General features: G+C 40.0%; 1 protein-coding gene across 1 annotated transcript; it reads left to right on the top strand.

Moving 5' to 3' along the window:
• Positions 1 to 48: 48 nt before the first annotated feature.
• Positions 49 to 26350, top strand: LOC143298571 (uncharacterized). The gene is made up of 18 exons (XM_076611450.1): positions 49 to 226; positions 1322 to 1422; positions 2363 to 2432; positions 3167 to 3297; positions 6447 to 6535; positions 6907 to 7006; positions 8211 to 8254; positions 10062 to 10139; positions 10561 to 10813; positions 11539 to 11645; positions 11964 to 12066; positions 12988 to 13087; positions 15857 to 15896; positions 16876 to 16927; positions 19024 to 19228; positions 20697 to 20814; positions 21116 to 21206; positions 21956 to 26350. The coding sequence occupies exons 1-18, from the start codon at positions 49 to 51 to the stop codon at positions 22031 to 22033; spliced, it is 1938 nt and encodes a 645-aa protein (XP_076467565.1). The 3' UTR covers positions 22034 to 26350.
• The last annotated feature ends 196 nt before the right edge of the window (positions 26351 to 26546 follow it).

Genomic DNA, 26546 nt, shown 5'->3' with positions numbered 1-26546 from the left:
GCAGAAGAACATTTTGGTCACATGACCGGACATACGTAATCAGTAAAGATGGCGAGTTGTTTGCGTCGGCTGCTTCCAAGTCCAAGCGTGAGACTGTCGCGCGTGTTGCTAGCTTCATTACGGAACAACAGAGGATGTGTTCGTGCAGTCCATACCCATTTGTTGAAAGGCCAAGTCGTACGAATTGGCTGCGCAAGTGGGTTTTGGGGAGACACTTCTGTTGCAGGTGTGTGTTGCTAGACAAACACAAATGACTGCAGTTTGTCAGTCACACTAATGCATTCCCTCTGTAACCACCCTCAAAAAAAATTTTTTTTAAGATACACATTAGATTTAAATACAGATTTCAGGTAGGATGAAGGGGCTGGACTATATGACTGCTGAAGTTTTGCTACCGTGTTTTTCTTTGTGTAATTCCTTATCAAAAATGTTACTTGATCATGGGTTTGCCCTTTGGTCCAAAGTTCAGTTTGTGTCAAATTTTCGACTGGCAAACTGATACCGTAGATTACTGGCATGATCGGTTTGATGCTGCTGTAAATTCTCATGTAATTACAGTGAAATTTCCTGCCATCACCACCACCACCCCTCAAGAAAGCCCCTCTCTCAAGGCTGCTGAAAGCTACAAAAGTTTCAGTTTCAAGGAGGTGTCAGAGCTTTTGGACATATAAAAACACAACACCATCACTTTTCAAAATTAAGCAGCAGCAGATGTCTAACCTTCACATAGACCCAACACGCCAAGCAGGCCTTGACCATCTCCATCAAACTGTCCCTTATTGATGCTGAAACCAATGCCAGGGTAGGGGAGGCTGACACCATCATGGGGAAGCTCCAAAAGTATGTATGGCAGAAGACATCCTCACAGAAAACACTATAAACTGAAGGTCTATAATGTATGTATGCTCAGCGCTATCCTGTATGGAGACATCATCAGTCTGTTGAGATGATAAAGAGAGGTCCTGTTTGCAGCATATAAAAGAACCTTTGGTGTCATATACTGTACCATGTCAAACTGATGCAAACTAGGCCTATGGTTTGCTCTGTTTGGCCAAATTTCGCGCTCCTCCCTCAGATTGAAAGTCCAATGCTCTAACCACTCCACTGTTGCACCCATTGTTGTGGATAGTGTGAATCATACAGCTGATCAAAAAAAGCTAGCAAACAAACCCACTGTTAAGTGCATGCCTCTTACTGACGTTTCCCACTTCCCCAGATTTAAATGGTTTCTTGTGACTTCCCACACTCCACAGTTAAGAAATTGACATTGCAAAATGTTTATTGAATATAATATGTCTTAACATTGTTTTACTCTTTTCAGCTCCCCAGTTAATCTATGGCGCCAAAGTGGACTACATCGTCTTTGACTACCTCTCAGAGATCACCATGTCTTTGCTCACTGCTGCAAAACGCAAAAATCCTGTACGGATATCAGAAGATTGGTATGAATGTGTGGGTGTATGCAGGTGCTGTGTGCATATGATTGTGCATTTGTGTGCATGTGTGTGTGAGCATGTGTGTTTTGGACATGTTATGCTGCCACATATTTGATATATATATATATGTATATATATATATATGTATACACCATGCATGTTCACATGGACTTGTATGGACACAATTTTTCTCCTTTCTCCTTCACATCTCTCTCTTTCTCTCTCTCTCTCTCTCTCTCTCTCTCTCTCTCTCTCTCTCTCTCTCTCTCTCTCAGTCATGCATATACACTACACACCATTGTGCATTTAGGCATGCATTCTTTCAACTTCTGTGTTCAAAAGTTGCAACACTCACATTCACTTTTTTTCTGAGTGTCCATTTACTTGTATGACTGTTGCACTTGCACCACTGTACATGATGCATTGTACACCTAGGAGATTGAAAAAACCCCAACTATTTCCACTATTAATTCACCAAGTGTCAAGTCTGGTATTCAAACCCAGGATCCTCAGACTGAAAGTTGTGCACTCTCACCAATCAGCTATTGTGCCTGTTATCACTCACACACTCTTTCTTTCCATCTTTCTATCTTCATCTCTCTCTTTACCTTCTTTTCTTCCTGCCACTATCCCTCTTTCTCTTTCCCCATTTCTCTCACAATGTCAGACACAGGCCAACTCTAGCATACACACACATTTGCACAAATACCTGGGCACTTTAAAAGTCTAACACTGCAAGAATAGGAAGCTTCGCATTTGTGGAAACTGAAAACAAAGTAAGATATAGGCATTGCTGTGTATGCTCCTTATCTAGAAAACAATCATGCATCAGATTGTGCATGGAATGTCAGCAAATGCTGTGATTAAATTCTGAAAAGCTTGCATGATGATAGAATGATGACTCAGAATTCCTGCCTTGGTTTCAGGAATTGGGATACGCACCAGACTTCATCTCCGTTTCCATGGCTCCCTTCATCAAAGATATCAAGAACAAAGGTGATTACTTGTCTGCAGAAGTGTGCAAGTTTGAAACAGTTTTTGTTGAGGTCTCAGTTTTTCTTTCTCTCAGTCTCAGTTTTTGTGTTGTCTGTCTCTTTCTTCTTCTTCTTCTTCTTCTTCTTCTTCTTCTTCTTCTTCTTCTTGGTTTGTGGTCTGCAACTCCCATGTTCACTAGAATACTGTACAAATGAGCTTATACATGTATGACTGTTTTTACCCTGCCATGTAGGCAGCTGTACTCCATTTTCAGGGGGTGTACATGCTGGGTATGTTATTGTTTCCACAACCTGCTGATCGCTAACATGGATTACAGGATCTTTAACATGTGTATTTTATGTTCTGCATGCAGAAATACACAAAGGGGGTTTAGGTACATGCTGGTCTGCACATATGTTGACCTGGGAGATCAGAAAAATCTCCAGCCTTAACCCACCATGTGTGCTGAAACCAGGGATCGAATTCAGGAGACTGACAAGAATCCAGCACTCTAACCATTTGGCCAGTGGTCTGTCACTTCCTCTCTGTTGCAGCCCGTCCCTCTCTAACTAGTATACATGCATGTGCACACACACGCAAACACATGCATGCACATACAACACACACACACACTCACACACTCACACACTTTGTACACCAATCAGCTTCATATTTTATTGCAACAGTTGGCTTGTCTGACAAGAACTACTGCATTTTGAGAGCTCTGGATGAGGGCCATACATGTTTTTGTACAGGAATCAAAATCATCAGTAACGCAGGGGGAGTGAATCCATCCAGCTGTGCACGGGCCTTGCAGGCAGTGTGCCAACAGGCGGGAGTACAGCTGAACATCGCTGTTGTCAGTGGTGATGACCTCATGCCACAGGCGAGTGTGCCATCTGGCTCTGCTGCAGCGTAGTGCAGAAAATATGATTAATTTGAAGTATCATTAGTTAGTCTTCTCAGGTGAAATCGAAATCATATTATTAATCAGGTTTTTCAGGTCAAGTATTTGTTTACTATTCATGGGAAAAAAAGGAAAACTGGGTGGCAGCATGTTCCATGGTAACATGCTGTGAAGAGGAGAGAAGCCTGAATGAAAGAATTACCATAAAGTTTGGTCTATTGAGCGCACTGGTATATAAGCCACACCCACTAAATTTTGGAAAAAATTGAACTTTATACATACATAAGCCGCACTGGTTTATAAGCCTCACTTATTTCCGGTACCAGAACACATACTGATACTAAGAAAAGCTGTCGATGCTGTAGGGTAATGTTTTATTTCACATGCATTCAATTCCTGGTTATATTACACATTAAAAGATATAGAAAGGGATTACTGCATGCTACATCAATGGATTTTTTTTTTTTTTTTTCTTGGAAAAATATTGGAACAGTCTGAATTTGACACCCTTATTTGATGAAGTAGTAAGATATAAATGAAGACATTCTTGGTATTGATACAGATTTTTTGTTAGCAGTCTGAATTTGACACCCTTATTTGAGGAAGTAGTTTGATATAAATGAAGACATTCTTGGTATTGATACAGATTTTCTTTTCGTTTTACTCATGGAATTATTTGTTTTATTAATGGAAACTGATGTGAATCAACCCGTAGTTGTTGTTTTTTTTAATTGTCAGGCTTTCTGTTTATCAGCTGTCTCTCATTTGTGGAATGATGGCCATGTGGAGTGATGGCCTAGAGGTAACGCATCCACCTAGGAAACGAGAGAATCTGAGCATGCTTGTTCGAATCACAGCATAGCCGCCGATATTTTCTCCCCCTTCACTAGACCTTGAGTGATGGTCTGGACGCTAGTCATTCGGATGAGATGATAAATGAGGTCCTGTGTGCAGCATGCACTTATCGCACATAAAAGATCCCACGGCAACAAAAGGGTGGTTCCTGGCAAAATTCTGCAGAAAAATCCACTTTGATAGGAAAGACAAATAAAACTGCACGCAGCAAAAATACCAAAAAAAAAATGGGTGGCGCTGTAGTGTAGTGACACGCTCTCCCTGGGGAGAGCAGCCCAAATTTCACACAGAGAAATACAAATACAAATTTGTGAATGAATACAAATATATATATCTTAGCTGAAATTTGTTGTAATGGGGGTGTTTTTTTAAACATATTTTTGTGCTTTCAGCTGTCCTGGTCTTTATTCATCATATACTTGTGTGTGTATGTATGTATGTCTGTCTATCATCAGCAAAGTTTTTTCCCCCAGCTTATTAGCACAGGTTTGAGCTAAACTCTTTAGACATAGCTCCTACATGATTACATTCATGTTTTAGTAAGTTTGTCCAATAAGATAATGCAGGCTGGCAGCTAAGATAACAGGAATCAGAATCTTCGACTGATGCACAAATGATACAAGATCTATCTGAGATTGTCCATAAAAAATGCACTTAAAACATTGACACTTGTCTAAAATATAAACTCACAATGATAAGAAATGGATATTCATTATTATTTATATTTTTGTCCGTACCAATTCAAGATTGATTAAATTTTAATGCAAAAATCTCATATGCAAGTTTGTTCTTGAAAGTGCTGAATATTGAATTGAAATTATTGGTGACAGCTGCTGCAGGTTTGGAATAAAACAACTAGATCAGGTATTGATAGCCAACAGCTGTTTACTCCTTCTTCTGTGTTGATGGGTTGCTACTCCTATGTTCACTCATGTGTACAAATAGGATTATATAACTATGACTGTGTATGACTAGGCATCCATACTCCGTTTTCAGGGATGTGCTTACTATGCATTCATGTTTCCATCACCCACTGGATGCTGACATGGATTACAGAATCTTTGCTGTTTGTATTTGATCTTCTGCATGCATATACACGTGAAGGTGGATCACACACCAGTAGGTCTGCACATCTGTTGACCAGAAAGATCTGAAAAAATCCACCCTTAACCCACCAGACACTGATTCTGGGATTCAAACTCAGTGTTGCTGTGAAAAATGCTGGAATTCGAACTCACTGCTGCTGTGAAAAATGCTTTGCAAAATATGCCCAACAATGTAAAATGAAAATAAAGAACAGTAATAAGTTTTCAGACTGCAAGGATGTTGTGGAATTTTTTTGAGCTTTTTCTAATGGTCTGCTAATCCATTTGATGAATGTTTCTTCTTCTTCATTGTCTTCATTTGTGGGCTTGGACTCCCACATTCACTTGTATACATGAGTGAGCTTTTACGTTAATGACCATTTTTACCCCCCACCATGTGGGGCAGTCATACTCTGTTTTGGGGGGATAGGGTTTGGGGGTGGGGTGGGGGGGCTGCATGCTAGGTATGTTCTTGTTTCCATAACCCACTGAACGCTGACATGGATTGCAGGATCTGTAATGTGCGTACACACAAGAAGGGGGTTCAGGCACTAGCAAGTCTGCACATCTGTTGACATGGGAGATTGGAAAAATCTATACCCTTTATGTACCAGGCACCGTAACTGGGATTTGAACCCAGGACTCTTAGATTGGAAGTTGAATGCTTAAACCACTCAGCTTTTGCACCCGTCTTTTGATGAATGTTGATATTGTGACATTAAGGACATGTTGTTGGCTGGGCTGTAAGCAACATTTGATTTGATTTGAAGAGTATCAAATCATCCTGCCTTTGGCAGGTTTGAGAAGTCAGTGGATTGTGATTTTTCTCCCTGGAGATTTTGAACACCACTAAATGGTGAGTGGTGTACCTCCATCACATACCCCGTAGGAAAGTGGTCATTGAAGAAAATTCAGTGTTCTGTTGATAATTTGCTTCAGAGATTGAGTTTTTTTAAGTGCTCTAAAAGATAACTCATGACTGTGTGCTTGTTGAGCATTTTATGAACTCAGTGCTGAATGATGAAACAATTATTTTCAATAAAGAAAGAACCAATGAAACTTGATGTTTAACACATCAGGAATTGACTGTTAAATTTCAGTTATGAGTAATGTTAAATCTTTATTTATGAGTAATTTTTCATTCTGTATTCATCACAGCCTAACAAATGACTGATGTTTTGTTTCCAGGTTGGGGAGCTGAAAACTCAGGGAATCACAGACATGTCTTCGGGAGACATGTTTCCAGACAGTGTTCACAGCATGAACGCTTACCTGGGGTAATGCACCCATTGTGTGGCCTTCATCCTCTGTATCTCATCATCACCTTCATAACATCACATTGAACCCATCTCATCATCATCTTACATGTATCTCACTCTCACCTTGATCCCGTGTCATCATCATCATCGTGTTTGTATCTCATCATCACTGTGAACATATCTCATCATCGCCTGCCTTGTATCTCATCATCACCTTGAACCTGTCTCATCATTATTTTTACGTGTATCTCACCATGACCACATCTCATCACCAAGAACACCTGTTCATAACATTGCATGTATTTCATCAGCATTTGCATGCATCATGCACCTTGAATGTATCTTCATAATCAGCTCACATGTACGTTATGTGCACGCTTACCTTGCAGGGCCGGTCCCATTGTGCGTGCCCTGGACCTGGGGGCGGACGTGGTCATCACAGGGCGATGTGTGGACAGTGCACTGGTGCTCGGCCCACTCATACATCAGGTGCAAAGCTCACACAACCACAAACACTCATACATTAGGTACAACACTCACACATCCACAAACACTCATACATCAGATGCAACACTCACACATCCACAAACACTCATACATCAGGTGCAACACTCACACATCCACAAACACTCATACATCAGGTGCAACACTCACACATCCACAAACACTCATACATCAGGTGCGACACTCGCACAACCACAGACACTCATACATCAGGTACAACACTCACACAACCACAGACACTCATATACCAGGTGTAAAACTCACACAGCCACAAACATGCATCAGGTACAATACTCACACAGCCACACACACTCATACACCAGGTTCAAAACTCACACAACCTAAAACACTCATATATCAGGTTCAAAACTCACACAACCACAGACACTCGTTTATCAGGTACAACACTCACACAGCCACAAACACTCATACATCAGGTACAACACTCACACAGCCACAAACATTCATACAATAGGTACAACACTCACACAACCACAAACACTCATACATTATAGGTACAACACTCAAACAACCACAAACATTCATACATCAGGTATAAAACTCACACAACCACACTCATACATCATGTGTTACACTCACACAACTACAAACACTCATACATCAGGTACAAAACTCAACAGAACCACAAATTCACTCATACATCAGGTTTAAAATTCAAGAGAACCACAGACTCACTCGTAGTCGTACCTTAGGTACAAAACTCACAGAACCACAACCTCTCGTCAACATCATATGGAAATGACATATGTAACATCTAAACTTGTCAGGCAATATCCAGTATGTATTTCTTATTTTCCTTATGTATATATGCATAACGAAAATGTGAAATGAAAATGTTTACTTAGAATATGAAAACCTCTCCTGAACATGAAGTTGATGCTCATGAGTCAGCTGCTGTCAGATCACTCTGAAGTTACGTGTGCTAATGTTGAATAAGAAAAGAATTGAACAGATAACAAGAGATAAACTGATCAGTTGGAGTATTTCTTTATCCATGCTTTAAACTGCATGCCAGCATACAGTAATGAAAATATGAATTGCTGTTCAAATAGTTTCACTGTCATTGCATTTGTTTCAAATATATATGTATGTGTTAGCACCTGCTTCTTTTTCATAAGAGTCATATTAAATTGAAAATGGGCTGGTTGATGGGTTCCTTTGGTTTCAGTTTGGCTGGACAATGAATCAGCATGATCTGCTGGCTGCTGGCAGGTATGTGAGTCAGACGAGTTCTTCAGTATATTGTTTTGTGTTGTGGGCTGCAGCTCCCATGTTCTCTCGTACACATACAAGTGTGCTTTTATGTACTTGATCATTTTTATCCTGCCATGCTGGCAGCTGTATTCAATTTTTAGGGCTCGGCATGAAGGGGGTCAGGCACAAGTTGGTCTGAATGTCTGTGTCCTGGAAATTTTGAAAATATCTCCACCCTTAACCCACCAAGTACCATGTCCAGGATTCAAACTGAGGGCCCTCAGATTGAAAGTGCTGTTGTTTCATCACTCCGTTGTTGCACCCTTCAGTCAGGCGAGTCATGAAATTGGTCTGTGTGCCCATTAACATGGAGCTGTGTAGATGTGAGTCTGTGTTGGGAAATCAGTATTCCTGTAAGTTTCAAAATGGTGGTTTTTAAAGTCTGAATGTTGAAATAATTTCCAGTGATGGTAGCTGTTGTTGTTTTTTAGCTGCTTCCTCCACAAGCATATGTTTTTAGAGGATGTATTAATAAATGTTCAACATTACCTGGTCTGTTACTTCTTTTGACATGGTGTGAGATGATAGAATGTTTGATAACGGTTTCATTGTAAAGGTACAATTTTTCTTCCCACGCTTGTCCACTCGAAACCTGACTGTAATAATGTGTATGTGGGGAGGAATGAGATCACCTGCTTTGACTTTTGACTCTTCATGCTTTTTGCATTTTGACTTGCTGTACTGATGTGAATAGGACTCAGTCCTATGTGTGCTATACACATTTCTTTTATCACAGTAGAAAAATATTGAAGCAGCTGTTGATGCTTTAGGCTTTTTGGGGTTTTTTTTTCCATGCTCATTCATATCTATGAGTGGACTGTTGCATGTAACCCACGATGTAGGTAGTCATACTCTGGGGTGTGCAGTCTGGGTATGTTCATGTTTCCATAACCCACTGAACTCTGACATGGATTGTGTGATCTTTAATGTTATATATTTGATGTTCTGCATGTATTTATGTGTGCATGAAGGGGGTTCAGTCACCAGGAGATCTGCACATGATTACTTTGACCTGGGAGATCAGAAAAATCTCCACCCATTACTCACCAGCTGCTTTTACTGTGATTCAGATCCAGAACCTTCAGAATGAAGATCCAAAACATTCACCTTTTGGATGATGTTGTTCCCATCTGTCCGGCAAGTCATGAAACTGGTCTATGTGCCTGTTCACATCAGGAAGCTGTATAGATGGGAATCTGTATTATTCCTGTATGATTTTTTTTTATGAATGGCAGTACGACTGCTGAGTCAATAAAACATAAAAATGGGGAAAGTCTGAAAGAAAACTGCGGACTGTAAAATAAGACTCACTTTGATAAGAGATGTCAATATTCAAACCATAGGTTTGTCTTCCGTTCTGAAGATGGACCTACAGTTTGAAAGGTTGACACTTCTCATCAAAGTGAGTCCAATAAAATTTACAAATGGAGAAAGTGTGTTGAAAAACTGCGAGTTGTAAAATAAGACTCGGAACTGAAGATGACCCAATGGCTTCAAATCTTTTGATTGATTGATAGATATGGACACTTATCTTGACACTCCTTATTGGAGTCTCAGAAAATTAACCTGTGATTGAAACATTGACACTTCTTATCAAAGTGAGTCTTAGTTCACAGCCCTATTTTCTTTTCTTTTCTTTTTTTTCTGTATACACTTTTCTCCATTTGGATGTCTGTTTAGTATGTGTGTCAAATTACCAGTGTAAAATGATGGCAGTGGGGGGGAGTAGTGTGATAATAAGGACAGGTGTGCACACCTGTTTCAGCCTGGCCGGTCACCTGGTGGAGTGTGGCGCCCAGGCGACAGGTGGCATCTTCACTGACTGGCACCTGGTCAAGGACTGGTATGTCCCTTTTGTTGTTTATGGTGCAGCTTGTTCGTAACTTTGCTTGTTTAGCTCTCTTTCGTTGGCTTTGTTCATTTGTTTGTTTTCCTATTTAGTTATCTTGGACTTTCCCCTTCCCTTTGTGTGTATGTCTTTATTATGGTGATTAATTTGGTAACTTGTCAAACACACATGTACACGTGTACATCCTTGCACATAGATATGCACACATAAGTATTTCACAGCCTAATACATACTCACACACACACACACACACACATGCATGTATAAACATGTGTACAATGGAGCACAGGTACATTCACAGAAGGGCCTGCATACAGACACACTGGCACACACTCTGTCTCTGCATCTCTGTGTGTCTTCCATGTTTTGCCTGCTTTTTACTCTAAATCGTAAACACAGTGATCCTCATTTACAGGGACAACATGGGCTTCCCAGTGGTTCAGTGTGGTGCGGATGGTCAGTTCGTTCTGACCAAACCCCCAAACACGGGCGGTCTGGTGTCCAAAGCGACAGTTAGCGAACAGCTGTTGTACGAGATTGGCAACCCTGCCCTGTACTTCCTGCCAGACGTTGTGTGTGACTTCACCAATGTGGGAGTGGAAGAGCTGTCCCAGGATGCCGTGTTTGTCACCGGTGCAAGAGGGAACCCCCCTTCTGGAGAATACAAGGTGAGATGTTCGTAACGCAGAGACAGCGTCATGATGATGCAGTTTCTTTTCATATGTGGGAGCATTTTCTGTAAGTTCTGTTGCGTTAAGGTTGTGTTTTGTAACGGAAGAAAGATGAGAATGCTTGTTTAGTTTTGGAGCTGCACTTCCAGATATGTATGCATACTTGTGAGCATGTGTATGTACATATGTACACACACCCATGTGCACATGCATGCATCCCGTACACTGCAAATTCACACACACATGGACAAGCATACATCACGCACGCACACACATGCATACAGATAGGTTCAAATTATTTTTTTCTGTGCAGATCAGCACTTTGCTTACTCATACACATGCACATGCAGATATGCACAAGTGAAAGACCACACTTTAACTCTTAGTTGTTTCACCCAACAAAGGGATAAGAAAATAAAGAAAAAATGTGAAAAAGACAGTAAGAAACATAACAATAATGGTTTCATGTTCAAAGCAGGCTATTTCATGAGTGAAATTGAACTTAGTTTATATAAGGACATATATAAATTTCCTTTTGTAGGAATTACGCTATGTGTTCACTGCATCACCTACACACCAACACACAAGAGATAAAAACAACAAGAAACAACTGTCTGCACAGCAGTCAACACACACACACACACACACACACACACACACACACACACACACACACACTGCAACTGATTTAGATAAGTTGATAATGGTGGATGGTTGGGCAGGTGAGCGCCACACACCTGTCTGGATACCGGTCCACAGCAGTTGCCACAGTGGGAGGACCCAGGGCTAGTGAGAAGGCAGAGAAAACGGCCAAGGCAATCCTGAAGAGGTAGGACAGTGGTGTCTTCATGGTGTCACACACACACACACACACACACACACACACACACACACACACACACACACACACACACACATGCATTCATTCATTCATTCATACATACATACATACATATATACATACATACACTTTCGCTCAAATTAAATCATAGATCTGGAATGTTGCCGTTCAAGCCATTACATGATCATGTTTGCCTGTGTATGTGGTGTTTTTGTTTTTGTCTTTTGTATTTTAAAACCAGGTGTGTGTTTTCTTCTTCATTGAGTCATTAGTCATAGGTTGATGCAGAACGGATGTTGTTTGCAGGTGTCGTCGTATTTTTCACCAGCTCAACCTTGAAGACTTCACTGACTGCAAAATAGAACTGTTGGGGACAGAGAACATGTACGGCCCTCGTGGGAAAAGGCAGGTGAGAGCTCTTACATTGTTATTATGAAACATTTATAAATCATTCATTTATTTGATAATTTGTTTATGTATGTATGTATTCATTCATTGTTGTTCAGGTGGTTTGGTTTCTTCTTTTAGCTCTAAACTTGTGTAAGATTTCTGATATTTTTATTTATAACAAAATCAGATTTTTGACATTGTTATTTGTAACAAGTATATAATTGTAACTGAGGAATACAATGTAGATGATATAGTGGTGTTGGCTTGCTTGCTTACAAAGACAATTTGTAGGTGAGCTTCAAACTTTGCATCAGAATCTTTAACACCAACGTGAAGTCAATATTGCTCTGTGGATTCTGAAGCATAGAGGAAGACCAAGACCAACACAGACAGATTCCAGACATTTTTCAGTAGATGTTTTCTCTTCTTCTTCATTCATGGGCTGCAACTCCCACATTCACTAGTATACACGAATGGGCTTTCACGTTTTTGACTGTTTTTACTCCCGTCATGTAGGCAGTGACACTCTGTTTTGAGGGGGAACAGATGTTTCAGGACTGTCTTTAACATTAGATGGCTGATTTAATCTTCAGCATCAATATCTGGGACTAATCGCGATCAACACAAAATTCAAGGAAAGCAAGTGGGGGTTGATAGCCACACTATGCAGACCTGCAGAATTCTCTCTCCTACTTCACCCAGCAGGCCTTCGACTGGAACCCACAGGGCAAAGGAAAAATGGTTAGACCAAGGCAGACATGGCACTGGAGAACTGACACTGAGGTGACAGCTGCTGGAATGACATGGGCATAGCTAAAGAGAATCTTCCAGAACCATGTACATTGGAGGAATGATAACCACAGCCCCATATTCACCCAGGAATTCAGAGGGTTAGGTGAAGTGAGTGTGTCGTTTTGCAGTTGTCGTGTTGACGTTTCAGGACACCAGAGAACTGATGATGTGGCTGGCCGTCACTCACAATCAGAAGAAAGCCTTGGAGTTCTTTGCCCGTGAAATTGCTCCTGCAGGAACTGGCATGGGTGAGTGGGGTGCACTGTACTGTCTGTTCCCCACATTCACACATATATACTCTTAGAAGCCTGAAATACACAAACAATAGCAGTCCAGACCAAATTGAACCTTCACTGTAACATCTTTTAACCTAAATGGTAAATATCTATCAGTTGTGTGTGTGTGTGTATTTGGGGTGGTGGTTTGGGGGTAGATGTGTATGTATGGTGTGTGTGGGGGGGGGGGAGGGGGTGTCTGTATGGTGTGTGGAGGGGAAGAGTGGGGGAGGACAGCTGGTGATGTGTTTTATGAGGCAGGGGACATGTTTTATATATACTTAAATGTGTGCATTGATTGTGTGTCAGTGTATTCAAGTAAGTGTGGGTGCTTGTGGACAGGCGGTGATTCCAGTTGCCCTGATTTAATTGTATTTTGTTTCGTATGGTCACACTTTGTTCCAGTGTTAAAGCTGCAAAAAAAAACCCTGTTCCAACAAGTTCATTTTTGGCTTACCCACCAACTTTCTCATTGCAGTCTGCATAATAGCTCCACAAGCACATGGTGTACTGGTGTGGGCAGGGATTGTGAACCATGCTACTCATCTCTGGTGATGAAGCTGGCGCACAGCCAGTCTCATGCATATTTACACTGAATTCATTCAGTTTGAGCTGACCAGTGAGCTGAATTTTTTGCACAAACAGGAAAGGATTTGACTTTTATTTTTGATCAAGTTATATCTGCCATCTGTATCACTGATGCTTATGCAACAGAGGGTCTGAGCATTCTTGAAAAAATGTTGTTGTTTTTTTAAATGATTAATGTTTAATTTTTTTTTTTTAAGTTACTGTTTCTGAAAATTTCAGATTTAAAAAATTTCCTAGCGGTTTAGTTTCAAAATGTTTCTGAAGATTATTTTATTGTCTTAAAAGAGAACAAAGGGTGTTGTTTGTCCTCTCTTGGTGTGTGTGTGTATGAGTGCAAATATACAGTCATGTGTGTGGATGCAACAGGAGGTGGTCCAGGTGTGTGTGCAGACTTGTTAGTGTGTTCCCTTTATGTCAGTGAAAGTTGGTGAGATGTTGTCTTGTCCTCTTCTTGACATCACTTTTCTCTGTGCAGTTACTGAAGTCATTGTGTTGTGTTGTCTTGTCCTCTTCTTGACATCACTTTTCTCTGTGCAGTTACTGAAGTCATTGTGTTGTGTTGTCTTGTGCACTTCTTGACATCACTTTTCTCTGTGTAGTAACTGAAGTCATTGTGTTATGTTGTCTTGTCTTCTTCTTGACATCACTTTTCTCTGTGCAGTTACTGAAGTCATTGTGTTGTGTTGTCTTGTGCACTTCTTGACATCATTTTTCTCTGTGTAGTAACTGAGGTCATTGTGTTGTATTGTCTTTTCTTCTTGACATCACTTTTCTCTGTGTAGTAACTGAAGTCATTGTGTTGTATTGTCTTTTCTTCTTGACGTCACTTTTCTCTGTGTAGTAACTGAAGTCATTGTGTTGTGTTGTCTTGTGCTCTTCTTGACATCACTTTTCTCTGTGTAGTAACTGAGGTCATTGTGTTGTGTTGTCATCTTTTTTCTGTGTGTAGTAACTGAAGTTATTGTGTTGTGTTGTCTTGTGCTCTTCTTGACACCACTTTTCTCTGTGTAGTAACTGAAGTCATTGTGTTGTGTTGTCTTGTGCTCTTCTTGACATCACTTTTCTCTGTGCAGAGTTACTGAAGTCATTGTGTTGTGTTGTCTTGTGTTCTTCTTGACATCACTTTTCTCTGTGTAGTAACTGAAGTCCATTGTGTTGTGTTGTCTTGTGCTCTTCTTGACATCACTTTTCTCTGTGATGTTACTGAAGTCATTGTGTTGTGTTTCTTGTGTTTCTTCTTGACATCACTTTTCTCTGTGTAGTAACTGAAGTCATTGTGTTGTGTTTGTCTTGTGTTCTTCCTTGACATCACTTTTCTCTGTGTATGTAACTGAAGTCATTGTGTTGTGTTGTCTTGTGCTCTTCTTGACACACTTTCTCTGTGTAGTAACGGAAGTCATTGTGTTGTCATCTTTTTTCTCTGTGTAGTAACTGAAGTTATTGTGTTGTGTTGTCTTGTGCTCTTCTTGACATCACTTTTCTCTGTGCAGTTACTGAAGTCATTGTGTTGTGTTGTCTTGTGCTCTTCTTGACACCACTTTTCTCTGTGTAGTAACTGAAGTCATTGTGTTGTGTTGTCTTGTGCTGTTCTTGATACCACTTTTCTCTGTGCAGTAACTGAAGTCATTGTGTTGTATTGTCTTTTCTTCTTGACGTCACTTTTCTCTGTGTAGTAACTGAAGTCATTGTGTTGTGTTGTCATCTTTTTTCTGTGTGCAGTAACTGAAGTCATTGTGTTGTGTTGTCTTGTGCACTTCTTGACATCACTTTTCTCTGTGTTGTAACTGAAATCATTGTGTTGTGTTGTCTTTTCTTCTTGACACCACTTTTCTCTGTGTAGTAACTGAGGTCATTGTGTTGTGTTGTCATCTTTTTTCTCTGTGTAGTAACTGAAGTTATTGTGTCATGTTGTCTTGTGCTCTTCTTGACACCACTTTTCTCTGTGTAGTAACTGAAGTCATTGTGTTGTGTTGTCTTGTGCTCTTCTTGACACCACTTTTCTCTGTGTAGTAACGGAAGTCATTGTGTTGTCATCTTTTTTCTCTGTGTAGTAACTGAAGTTATTGTGTTGTGTTGTCTTGTGCTCTTCTTGACACCACTTTTCTCTGTGCAGTTCCTGAAGTCATTGTGTTGTCTTGCTTTGTGTTCAAACAGCACCAGGACTGTGTGGTGTCATTGGAGGAAGACCCAAGGTGTAAGTGTCTGTGTGTCGGTGGTGTGTTATCATCTTAACCCCTCGACTGCTCAGCCTTGATGAAAAGAGATCAGTGTGCAGTGACTTAAAGCACTTTTTTTGTGTGTCTTCTTAACTCTCTCCATACGAACGGCGAAAGAGACCACGTTAACAGCGTTTCTCCCCAATTACCACCATCAAAATATTACAAGCGGAAGGCTCTTACACTGAAGATGTGAATGTTGACAAAGAATACCACAATTCTGACGACGGAAGCTAAAGGTTGGATCATTGAGACACCCACTGGACATCCGAGGGGTCTGTGTAGAGGAGAAGAGAGGACTGGCCGTACTGAGTGAGTTAACTGTAGTCGTTGACTGAGATGAACAAAAGTAATGCATTATCCAGAGGAAGAAGTGCAAATAGAGAATGGTGACTGACGTCCTGTCCTGTGAGTTCAGTCTATCCCAGGGAGATGACAGTCCTTCACTGATGAGCACACTCGTCAGCTTGTCAAGGGGTTAAATGTTACTGTCTGTCAAGTGTTGTTGTTATCATCGTTTCAAGTATTAGTGCTGTATCTGTCTGTCTGTGCACAGTATGGTTCGTATGCAGTAGACCATATAGTTGATGCTTGAAATGAAATTTTCTTATGAGTAATTTTGTTAATATTGGTAACAACAAAGTTTTAAGTTGTGTGATTGTGTCAGTGCGTGTGTGTGTGTGTGTTTGGTTGTATTTGAGTTGTTGACTTACAGATACATGTGTTTCTGCTGACAGAATGACTTTTATAGCTTTTTGGTGTCATTCTTGTGTAGTTGGTTGGTTTATCTTAGCTTTTGTTTGTCTTAATTTTTCACAGCTCAATTCTCAGAACATCTGAAACATCAAAAGGAGAAAGAATGTGTACCATGTGTCATTATTGTGTGCAGGTGATGATGTCTGTCAGTTAGTTTGTTTCATGAGTGGTGTGTGTGTGTGTGTGTTTCTGATGTCATAGGTCTCCAGTGCTGAAACTGTTTTCATTTTTGTACCCCAAAAACAATGTAGAGGTAAGGAGCATTTGTGTATGTGTGTGTGTATTGTGTGTATATATTTATATGAATGTGAGTGTGATATGAGTGTGTGTGTGTGTGTATGTGTGTGTGTGTGTGTGTGTGAAGTCATGGAGCAGCATGAGACCACTGAAGAACAGCAGTGAAGTGATGGCCTAGTGGTGATGTACTTGACTCGGAAGTGAGGGCCCACAAGTTTGAGTCCTATATACAAACTGTGAATTTTACTAGACCTTGATTGTGGTGGTCTGGGTGCTAGTTCTCGGACTGATCATTTCCAATGATTTGAAATGGGAGAAAAATACGGAAAAAAATTGTTAAGAAACCACAACAGTGCCTGTACTTTCTTCAGCGCCTCAAAAAGTTCTGAATTAAAAAAAAAAAAGTCATGGTTGATTTCTACCGAGCAGTCATTGAAAGTGTGCTAACCTTCGCTATTACTGTTTGGTATGGAAACTTTTCCAAGGCAGAAGTTGCAGCCCTTAACAGAATCGTAAAAACTGCCACCAAGATTACCGGGGCTGATCTACCTTCTCTAGAAGACATATATTATAAGTAGCTACTCAAAAAAGCAAAATGAATCAGCCAGGATGAATCACATCCAGCTTTTGGGATTTTCGAGATGCTCCCCTCTGGTTGACAGTACAGAAATATAAGGATGAAAACCAGTCGCTTCGCCAATAGCTTTTTCCCCAAAGCAGTCAATGCCCTGTCTCTCAAACAAATCCAGTATGACAAATAGAATTGCACAATCAACAACCATTTACCTGAAGATCTAGTCATCAACCCCATTCACATGTAATATGCAGCTTCTGTTCAAACGTGTGTGTGTGTGAGAGAGAGAGAGTTTGTGTGTGCATGTGTGTGTATGTGTGTGTGTGTGCAGTGCGTGCACATGTGAGTATGCACAATTTTTTATATTGATATGCACTTGTATGTATCCTAATTTCTACTGTATCTGTGTTTGTATATGATTTTCAATTTACGTTTGTATCTTGCCATGTACTATCTATCCCCCCCCCCCCCTGCCCCCCAATATTCCTTGTGACCCCGGTACACTTGGTAGTAAAGACATATTCTATTCTATTCTATTCTGTTCTAGTTTTTCTGATGAGATAATAATCCAAGGTCCGGTATGCAGCATGCACTTTCAGCACATAAAAGAAGCCACTGCAACAACATGGCTGTCCTTGGCAAAATTCTGCACAACAAATCCCCTTTAATATTGGAACAAATATAGTCACAGACAGAACAAAGAAAAAGTATGGGTGGGTCTGTGCTGTGGCGACTTGCTCTCCCCTTGGAGAGCTGCCCAAATTTCACACAGTGAAATCTGTTGTGACAAAATAAACCCAAAACAGTGCAGTATAGTGGGAGGTAAATCTCTCTCCAAATTAGTTTCCTTCTCTCATCACCTCCCCTTTCTTCTCCTCCTTAACCTTTCCAACACCCCCACCCCTTCCACTTTGCAGCTTTGCTATGGCTTTATATGTACATGTATTTATAAGCTTTATATTCTTCTTATGTTTACTGTCCCCTCTCAGAACCAGAGTTACTTGTGCATATAAACCCACCTCTTCTCAAGATAGCCTCCCTTGCCTGCCTCTTCCTTGTCTTTAGTTTCTACAGTTTTAGAGTTATGAATGCGTGTGACTGACTGGTGCAAAAGCGCTTTGATTTGTCTCTGCACAAGATTCAGTGCTATATAAATACCATTATTATTATTATTATTGTGCAGGCGTTTTGGTTTGTATGCCAGGTATGTTCTTGTTTACATGATCCATCGAATGCTGACATTGATTCCGGGATCTTTAATGTGTGTATGTGATCTGCATGCATATACATATGAAGGGGATTCAGGCACTTGCAGGTCCACACATCTGTTGACCTGGGACAATCAGCAAAATCTCCACCCTTTAAGGCATGGCGACTGGGATTTGAACACAGGGCCCTGAGATTGAAATCCCAAGCTCATGCTGTTGTGCCCAGCAGTAACATTGTTACCCAGGGCCCAGAGATTGAAGCCCAAGACTTCAAACACTGAGGCTGCTGCACTCGTTGGTTACAGGGTTCCATCATTTACATGGTTGCAGGTCAAAATTGAGATGAACAACGAGTTTGTGGAGACTTACAAAGCAGCCAGCGTTCCCACAGCGGAGTACCTGACCCAGGCCTACCCCCCCACTAACGGCCGGGATCAGGAGACAGAACAGACCCTGCCCACCGGACATTTCTCCTACCGTCTGGAAGACCTGGCCTATACACGCAGCGGAGACAAGGGCAACACTGCTAATATCGGTCTGTGTTCGGTGCCGGGGGTTTAGTGTGTGCACAGATGTGTGAATTGGTTGATGGAAAAAAAGTGACAGAGTTCAGTTCAGTTACTTAAGGTGGCTTTACTGCATTCAGACAAATCCATATATGCTACATCACATCTGTTCAGCAGATTCCTGACCAGCAGAGTAACCCAGTGCGCTTAGTCAGGCCTTGAGGAGTGAGAAAGAGACAAAATCAGAGAGAGAGAGAACTCTAACCTGAAGGTTTTATTGAGGGTAAACAGATAAGCTAACAGTTTCTTTTCACAATGCCCTCACACATACACAAACACATGCATGTGAGCGCACATCCACACACACGCTGACACACACACACACACACACTCACGCATGCACATACATATATTCTCTCTCTCTCTCTCTCTCTCTCTCTCTCTCTCTCTCTCTCTCTAGCCCAGATAGTCGGGACAGCAGTTGCCTTCTCTGCTGTTCTGATGGCCACAGTCAGACATGACTGACCAACATACAATAGTCCAGTGTCACCTAAGTCATGTGCAGTGGTCAGGCCTTGAAAGGTGGCTACACCTGTTGTGATCTGTGCTCCTGCATGTAAGGTTTTAAGAAGAGGACAAAGCTCCCATAGCCTTTTACAGCCATGGGGGCATTGAATTCACATCCACTGTGTCCAGGGCTTGGCATGGAAAAGCGGCCCCAATCCTGTCCTTCCACTGTATTAACCTTCCCCAGCTGAAGTCAGGTACCCATTCGCACGTGGGTGAAGTGAGAAAAATTTGAGCCAAGTGCCTTTCCCAAGGACACAGCACCAGGCTGAAACAGGGCCTGAACCATGTGATGTGTCAGGAAACATCTGGAAATTTTGTATTAGAAATTTCTCCATTTTTTGTTTCTTTATTTCTGGATTTGTTCTTTTCTTTATGTCATCTCTTCCTTCATTTTCTGCTTTGCGGATCCATTCACCTTTATTTTATTTTCTGTAGATAATGTTTTGTTTTTGTCTTTTTCTGGACTAGATAATTGGGCATTTGTATTATGATGAATTCTTTTTTGTGTGTGCCTTGGACTTGTTAGTTGCACAGTGGCATTTTTTGTTTTTGTTTTGTATGTCTGTCATTATATGGAAAATTTATATTAAGTATCATTATGTCTTGTGCCAGATGTTCTTAACCAGTTGTTTTTTGTTTGTTGTTGTTGTTTTTTTGTGGGGTGTGGGGGTCAGGTTATATGGGATTTATTTTTATGGCGTTATTTCCTGTCTGGTTATGGCCCTTTGTGGCCAGCTGGGCAACAATCAGTGGTGACAGTTTCCCTCTCTGTTGCCATGTAGGTGTATTTCCAGGTGCGTTTTGGTGGTGTTTTTGTTTCAGGTTGTACTGGATTAATTTTGACGGTGTTTTTGGTCCTGATGTGGCCCTGTGTGGTCAGCTGGGCTTCAATCAACAATGATAAACTTCCTCTCTGTTGCTGTACAGGTGTGGTTGCTCGCCACCCAGCCTACCTGCCCTACCTGCGCCAGGCTCTGACAGCGGATGCTGTGGAGACCTACTTTGCTCACCTGTTCCAGAGCACACAGGGGGTCAATGTGGAAAGGTGTGTTCTGGCTGCCATAGTCCTTAATTACTGATATACTGAGCATACAGTTTGCTAATATTTAAATGTTATACTTTAGGTTTCACCAATTGTGTTTTTTGGTGATTTTTTTTTAATGATTTAGTGGTATGTGCCATTTCCTGTTTGTAATTTTTGCCAAAAGAATCACCAGCCTCACAAATAAGATAACAAAAATTCAAATAATGCTCATCATCAGGATAATCAGAATGACTTTGGTTGATCAACAACCAAACCACTTTTGTTTTCTGAACACTTTGCTGTCACATCCATTTCCTTTCAGATTTGACGTACCTGGTGTGGATGGAATGAACTTCCTTCTCCACAATGCTCTCGGGGGCGGTGGCATTGCATCGCTCCGCAGCGATCCTCAGGTAATTACCTGGACAGTTTCAGTTTCAGCTTCTCAAGAAGGTTTCACCATATACACTTCACAACATCTGCTCAGCAGATGCCTGACCAGCAGTGCGAACGCGCTTAGTCAGGCCTTGAGTGCATGCAGATATATTTGCGTGCTTATTAGAGTGAATTTCTTCTACGGAATTTTGCCAGAGGACAAGACTTTTTTTTTTTTGCCATGGGTTCTTTTTCAGTGTGCCATGTGTATTGCTGCAATCTTGACCTATCTTTATCATCTCATCTGAAGGACAAGACGCTCAGTTTGATTTTCCAGTCAAACTTGGGAGAAAGGGCGAGAGCGAGAATTGAACCCAGACCCTCACAGACACTGTATTGGCAAGTAAGCATCTTAACCATTCTGCCACTTTCCTCATTACCTGTGTCATGGTTAAGACTGTCTGTTGCTGGTGGTTTTATCATTTTTTTCTTTCTTTTTTTAATTAACTTTTTAGATGGGTTGTGTGAAAAATTTAGGGGTAAAAGTTGTTGATTTGATTTTTACTTCAGGCTTTACCCTAGTTTCATACAAACATGCACAATTACACACAAGTCACGCACACACTTCACACACATGCATACACACACGTATGCATACACACACAATACACACACGCACGCACGCACGCACGCATGCACGCGCACACACACACACACACACACACAGCAGTACACAGTGTATTGAGTAACACCACACCTGACTGACTGACTGAATGTCATGCTGCAGGGCAAGGCACTCGGACAGGTGTTGCTGGACTTTGAGATCACTGGAGTCCCCGACCTGTTAACCCTCGCCAAGTCCTAGTCACCTCGCCTCCCAAACTGCGCTGAACTGAGGGAACATTTCACAACTTCCAGATGGGATCAGGTCAGGCAGGAAGGGAGGGGGAGGGGGGTTCTTTACGAAACATGTTTGCAAAGTTTGGCTGTGTAAGCTGTCCAGGGCAAGGTTTTTGCAGGTGTATTGTTTATCCATCAAGTATGAGAAATCTGGTTGAGCTGGTAGGGTTTTTGCTGTGGAAGCTAATTGGGGCAAAGTTTTAGCTGGACAGTTTTTGTTGGCGTTTTTCTTTTTCACTCACCTGTAAGGGGCCAGTAGGGTTTTTGATCAGCATTTTGCAGGACATTTTTTATTAGCATATTGTTTGTCAGTCGCCTGTGAGAAACGTGGTAGAGCTTGTAGGGTCTTTGATGTGAAAGCTCTAATCAGGGCAAGGTGTTTTAGCAGGACACTTTTTGTTAGCAGATTGTTTGTCACTCACTCGTGAGACTGTGAGAGACTTGGTAGAGCTGGTAGGGGTTTTGCTGTGGGCGCTAATGAAGACAAGCGTTTAGCAGGACACTTTTTGTTAGCGAATTGCTTATCAGTTACCTGTGAGATGCCTGGTAGGGTTTTTACTGCTTGTGTACTGGGTGATGATGATGTGACACTAGTTTCATTGAAAAGAAAAGAACTCGACAGTCACACTAAAAACGGGAGAAGTATGTATGAGACATGAAAATTCTAAATACTAAACTAGTCACAAAACAACTAAACAATTGTTGCCCTTTTTTTATTTTTCAGTAAGTAAAATTCCAGAATGAGAAGACAAACAATTGAAATTGTTAATAAAGAGATGAGGGGAAGAATGAAATATGTCTATAATTTCAGCTTCTCTCCTGGCTCAAAACTGCTTTCAAAAAATTTTAAGAATTAAAAAACTTTCCTCACACAATAAGAAAAAGGGTGGAATAAAAGACCATTATTGTGGGGTTGTTGGGGTTTTTTTTAATTCAAGCCCCTGTTCTTTTTTTGTTCTTTTTTGTTGTCTTATATGATGGTATATGTTCAGTATACCCTTAATGCTGTGAGAATGTTTTTTGGTTTGAGTGTAAGTGAACAAAAGCAAGTACTGAAAAAGGAAAGTCAAATTTTCCCTTGAATGATATCATTGTTGGGTAAAACTGTTGCAATAGTCACATATTTTCATAGTTGAGAGTTGTGATATTTGTACATGCAAATATTATGTACATAACTTGTGTGTGTGTGTGTGTTGAAAAATTACTGAACTATTATTTTTTGCTAATTCTATGATGTGAAATTTTGTTGTTGTAGTTTCTTATGATAGTATATTAAATTTTGTGCTCAAGTTTACGAATAGGAGAAAAATGTTCATAGAAAATACAATGAAGAGAAAAGACATTATTCTATGCAAACTCAGTATTAACAGAAACTATTCATATAGGATATATTATAACTTTTTATGCGCATACATGTGTATTTGTTTGCATATGCACATTGTGTTAGTGCATAATGTGTGTGCGCGTTCATGTGAGAAATGGAGAGAGATTGCAGATGAATGTATAAAGAGACTAAGTGTAACTGGATGGATATATTGTAAAACGAAACGTTTGGGTCATAAATGAATAAATAGATTGTAAAACGAAATGTTTGGATAATAAACAGGATGTGAAAGAAAGCTGGGTAATGGGTGTGATGTTTAAATGGATTTAAACAATGCACAGGTTGCAAAATAAACCTGATTATGCTCCGTCAAAAACATGATCTCTTTCACATACTAACACATGCGTGCACATGTCATGCAACATAGATTCATATTTCAGAAGAAAAGGATGAGTTATAAAAATTGTTTGAGCACAGTATATATAAGATATGAGTATATGTCAGGTGACAGAGAAATTATTTGAAATTTATTTTAATCTAGATATCAACAATGAATATTATAAAATAATTGTTCTTGAAAACAATTATGGTTTGGAGTAAGAGAAAATATTTTGTTTTGTTGGATCAAATAAAAACCATGTGTGCATTATTCTGATTTGCCAGACAGTGATTAAATAATTTTGTATACAATCTAAAAGGGTGTTGGGTGTTAATGATAATCATTCACATCAGTGGATTTGGTCAAAAATAAACTGGTTGTGTAAATGAAAATCACAGTGAACACAGTTATCTTTAAATGTCCTATTTTGCTTTATCGGTCAAGTTCCAGAGTATTGCAGTGTGACTGAGCGAGAAAGTTAAACAAATGCATTCCATGATTGACAGTATACAAGATGGTGTCTGACCGCTGTGTTGGATAAACAGTTTTGTATATGACTTTAGCCCCATAACTGCCAACACTTTATGAGATCAGCTGTATTCCATATGCCTAGAAAAAAAAAAATGTCAGTACTATGTACACAAGAACACTATATCTTCTCTTTTTCTGAGAAGTAACGCATGAACTTACACAGACTGATGCGTAATGAGTTCCACTTTCATATGGAAATAAAGAATAGGACTCCCTTTGTGATTTGTTGTATTTATAATGGAGATAAGCTTCTCAAAAGCATCTGACAGCACCATTTAACAGAAGAGGCATTCAAAGGGTATGTCCATTTTGAAATGAGAAACGCAGAGAATGAAATGTTTTAAGTTCTACAGTTATCATTATAATTTGTTGATACAGTTTATTATAGCATCAGTGAGGGACTGTTGAGCTGTGGTGTTTAAAAAGCACATAATACAGAGTATGCTATCTACATAGTGGGATAAAAACAACAACAAAAAACCACTCAAGCATATCCGAGAACTGCTGCCCACAAACACAGAAGAAAAGCATAAACACTTTATTGTTCAAACACTTCACTGCTGACTTCATGAAGACCCTTTATTTTGCAGCGTTTGATCAGATTCTTTTTCCAAGTTTTTGAAAGAAGTGAACATTTTTCAGTTGGTTTAATCTTCACATAGGCTGACGTGCGCCTGGTTTTGATATGGTCTTTTCTATTTTTGTTATTTTCATTATCCAGAATGCTTCATATCTTTTTGCCTTTTTAAAGTATGTTTTCAGCTGTCAGGTGGCTCTTTTATGGTCAGCTGGATTGTACACAATATGATTTGAACCCAATTGTGGAAGTGAAAAATGTGCCATTGACCATGACTAGTTCTAATTATGAAATGTTTTGCTTGACCTTCTTTCAGCAGCACCCTACAGAAAAGAAAAAAAATATATTGCAGGACGCAATGATAATAAATGTCTTCACATCGATTTGTCATGTTAAATCTGGATTATGTTGTGTGTCACATTTTGTCCAATGAGCAAGCATTCATGTTGTCTCTCAAACAGGTTGTGTTTTGTTTATAATGAACCATCTGTAATAAAATTATTATAATGTAATTAGAAATGTTACTATTACAAGAACATTTGCAGAGATTCAGTCTAAAGCATAAAACTAACAGACCTGGAAGAATCTGATCTAGTGCATAGTTCTTCAGTGCAGCATGTTTCACATAGTTAACTGTGAAGAAGAAAAATTATTACTATCAATATTATCAGTTTTAACCCAACTAGTCAGTTAGTGGTGATGCCCTTTATGTCTTCTACATACAGAAGTAATAAAATAACACTTTAGTTATAAAATTATAAAAGCAAAGACTAGTAATTTCTTAAGGAAGGTTGTTTTTTTTTGTTTTTTTTTTGTTGTTTTGTTTTTTGGGTTTTTTTATAAGATAAGGGTGAGACAAAGGCAGCAGTGAATCTAGACGTTTTTGTAATAATGTTGGCAGCATCAGTAAGGCACCAGTGAACCTGTAGCATTGTTCTTTTGGTGTTTGTAGAGAACCTTTTCGCAGAACATTTTGTTGCCACATGGATGTGGAGGAAGTTGGCAGACATGGTTAGGATGCTTTCTGCCAATACAGTGTATGTTATGGTCAGGGTTCACCCTTTCTTCCAAGTTTGACCGGAAAATCAGACAGATGTCTAATCATTGGAATGAGACGATAAACTGAGAGCCCATGTGAGGCATGCCTACATGGTGGGGTAAAAACAGTCATACATGTAAAAACCCACTTGTACATACAAGTGGACATGGGAGTTCTAGCTGACAAATGCAGAAGACATTCTTTCAGGGAGAATGAACAAAAGTTTTCTTTACGTTAATTACAGAATTTTGTGTGCAAGGTCTGATTACTCACTCTGTTACTATGCTGGAAAAGTGTCAAATGTTCTACAGTGATTTCTTTTTAACTGTACACAGTTTTAATGTGATTTCAGTTTGCTCTATTGTTCTTCATATTAGTTTGAAACTAGAAATCATGTCAAATGAAGATAATAAAAACAATAAGGTAAAGTGCCTTTACTGTGCTTTTGATTGAGGTGGATTGAATGATTTTGCACTTATATTGTTATTCAGTTCAAGAAATCTGACATTCTGAGGGCATTAAACCTGTTTGAATTGATAAATATTTACACTGGTTTTGTGTATGGACCAAACGCTTCTCATCCAAAACCATATCTTATCCACCCAATTTCCCCACAAACACACTCACA

The sequence above is a fragment of the Babylonia areolata genome, chromosome 24 (genome assembly GCF_041734735.1).
Source record: "Babylonia areolata isolate BAREFJ2019XMU chromosome 24, ASM4173473v1, whole genome shotgun sequence".
In the NCBI taxonomy this organism is placed as follows: Eukaryota; Metazoa; Mollusca; class Gastropoda; order Neogastropoda; family Buccinidae; genus Babylonia; species Babylonia areolata.
The sequence above is the reverse complement of the archived record's forward strand: the minus strand, read 5'-3'. Positions and strand labels throughout refer to the sequence as shown.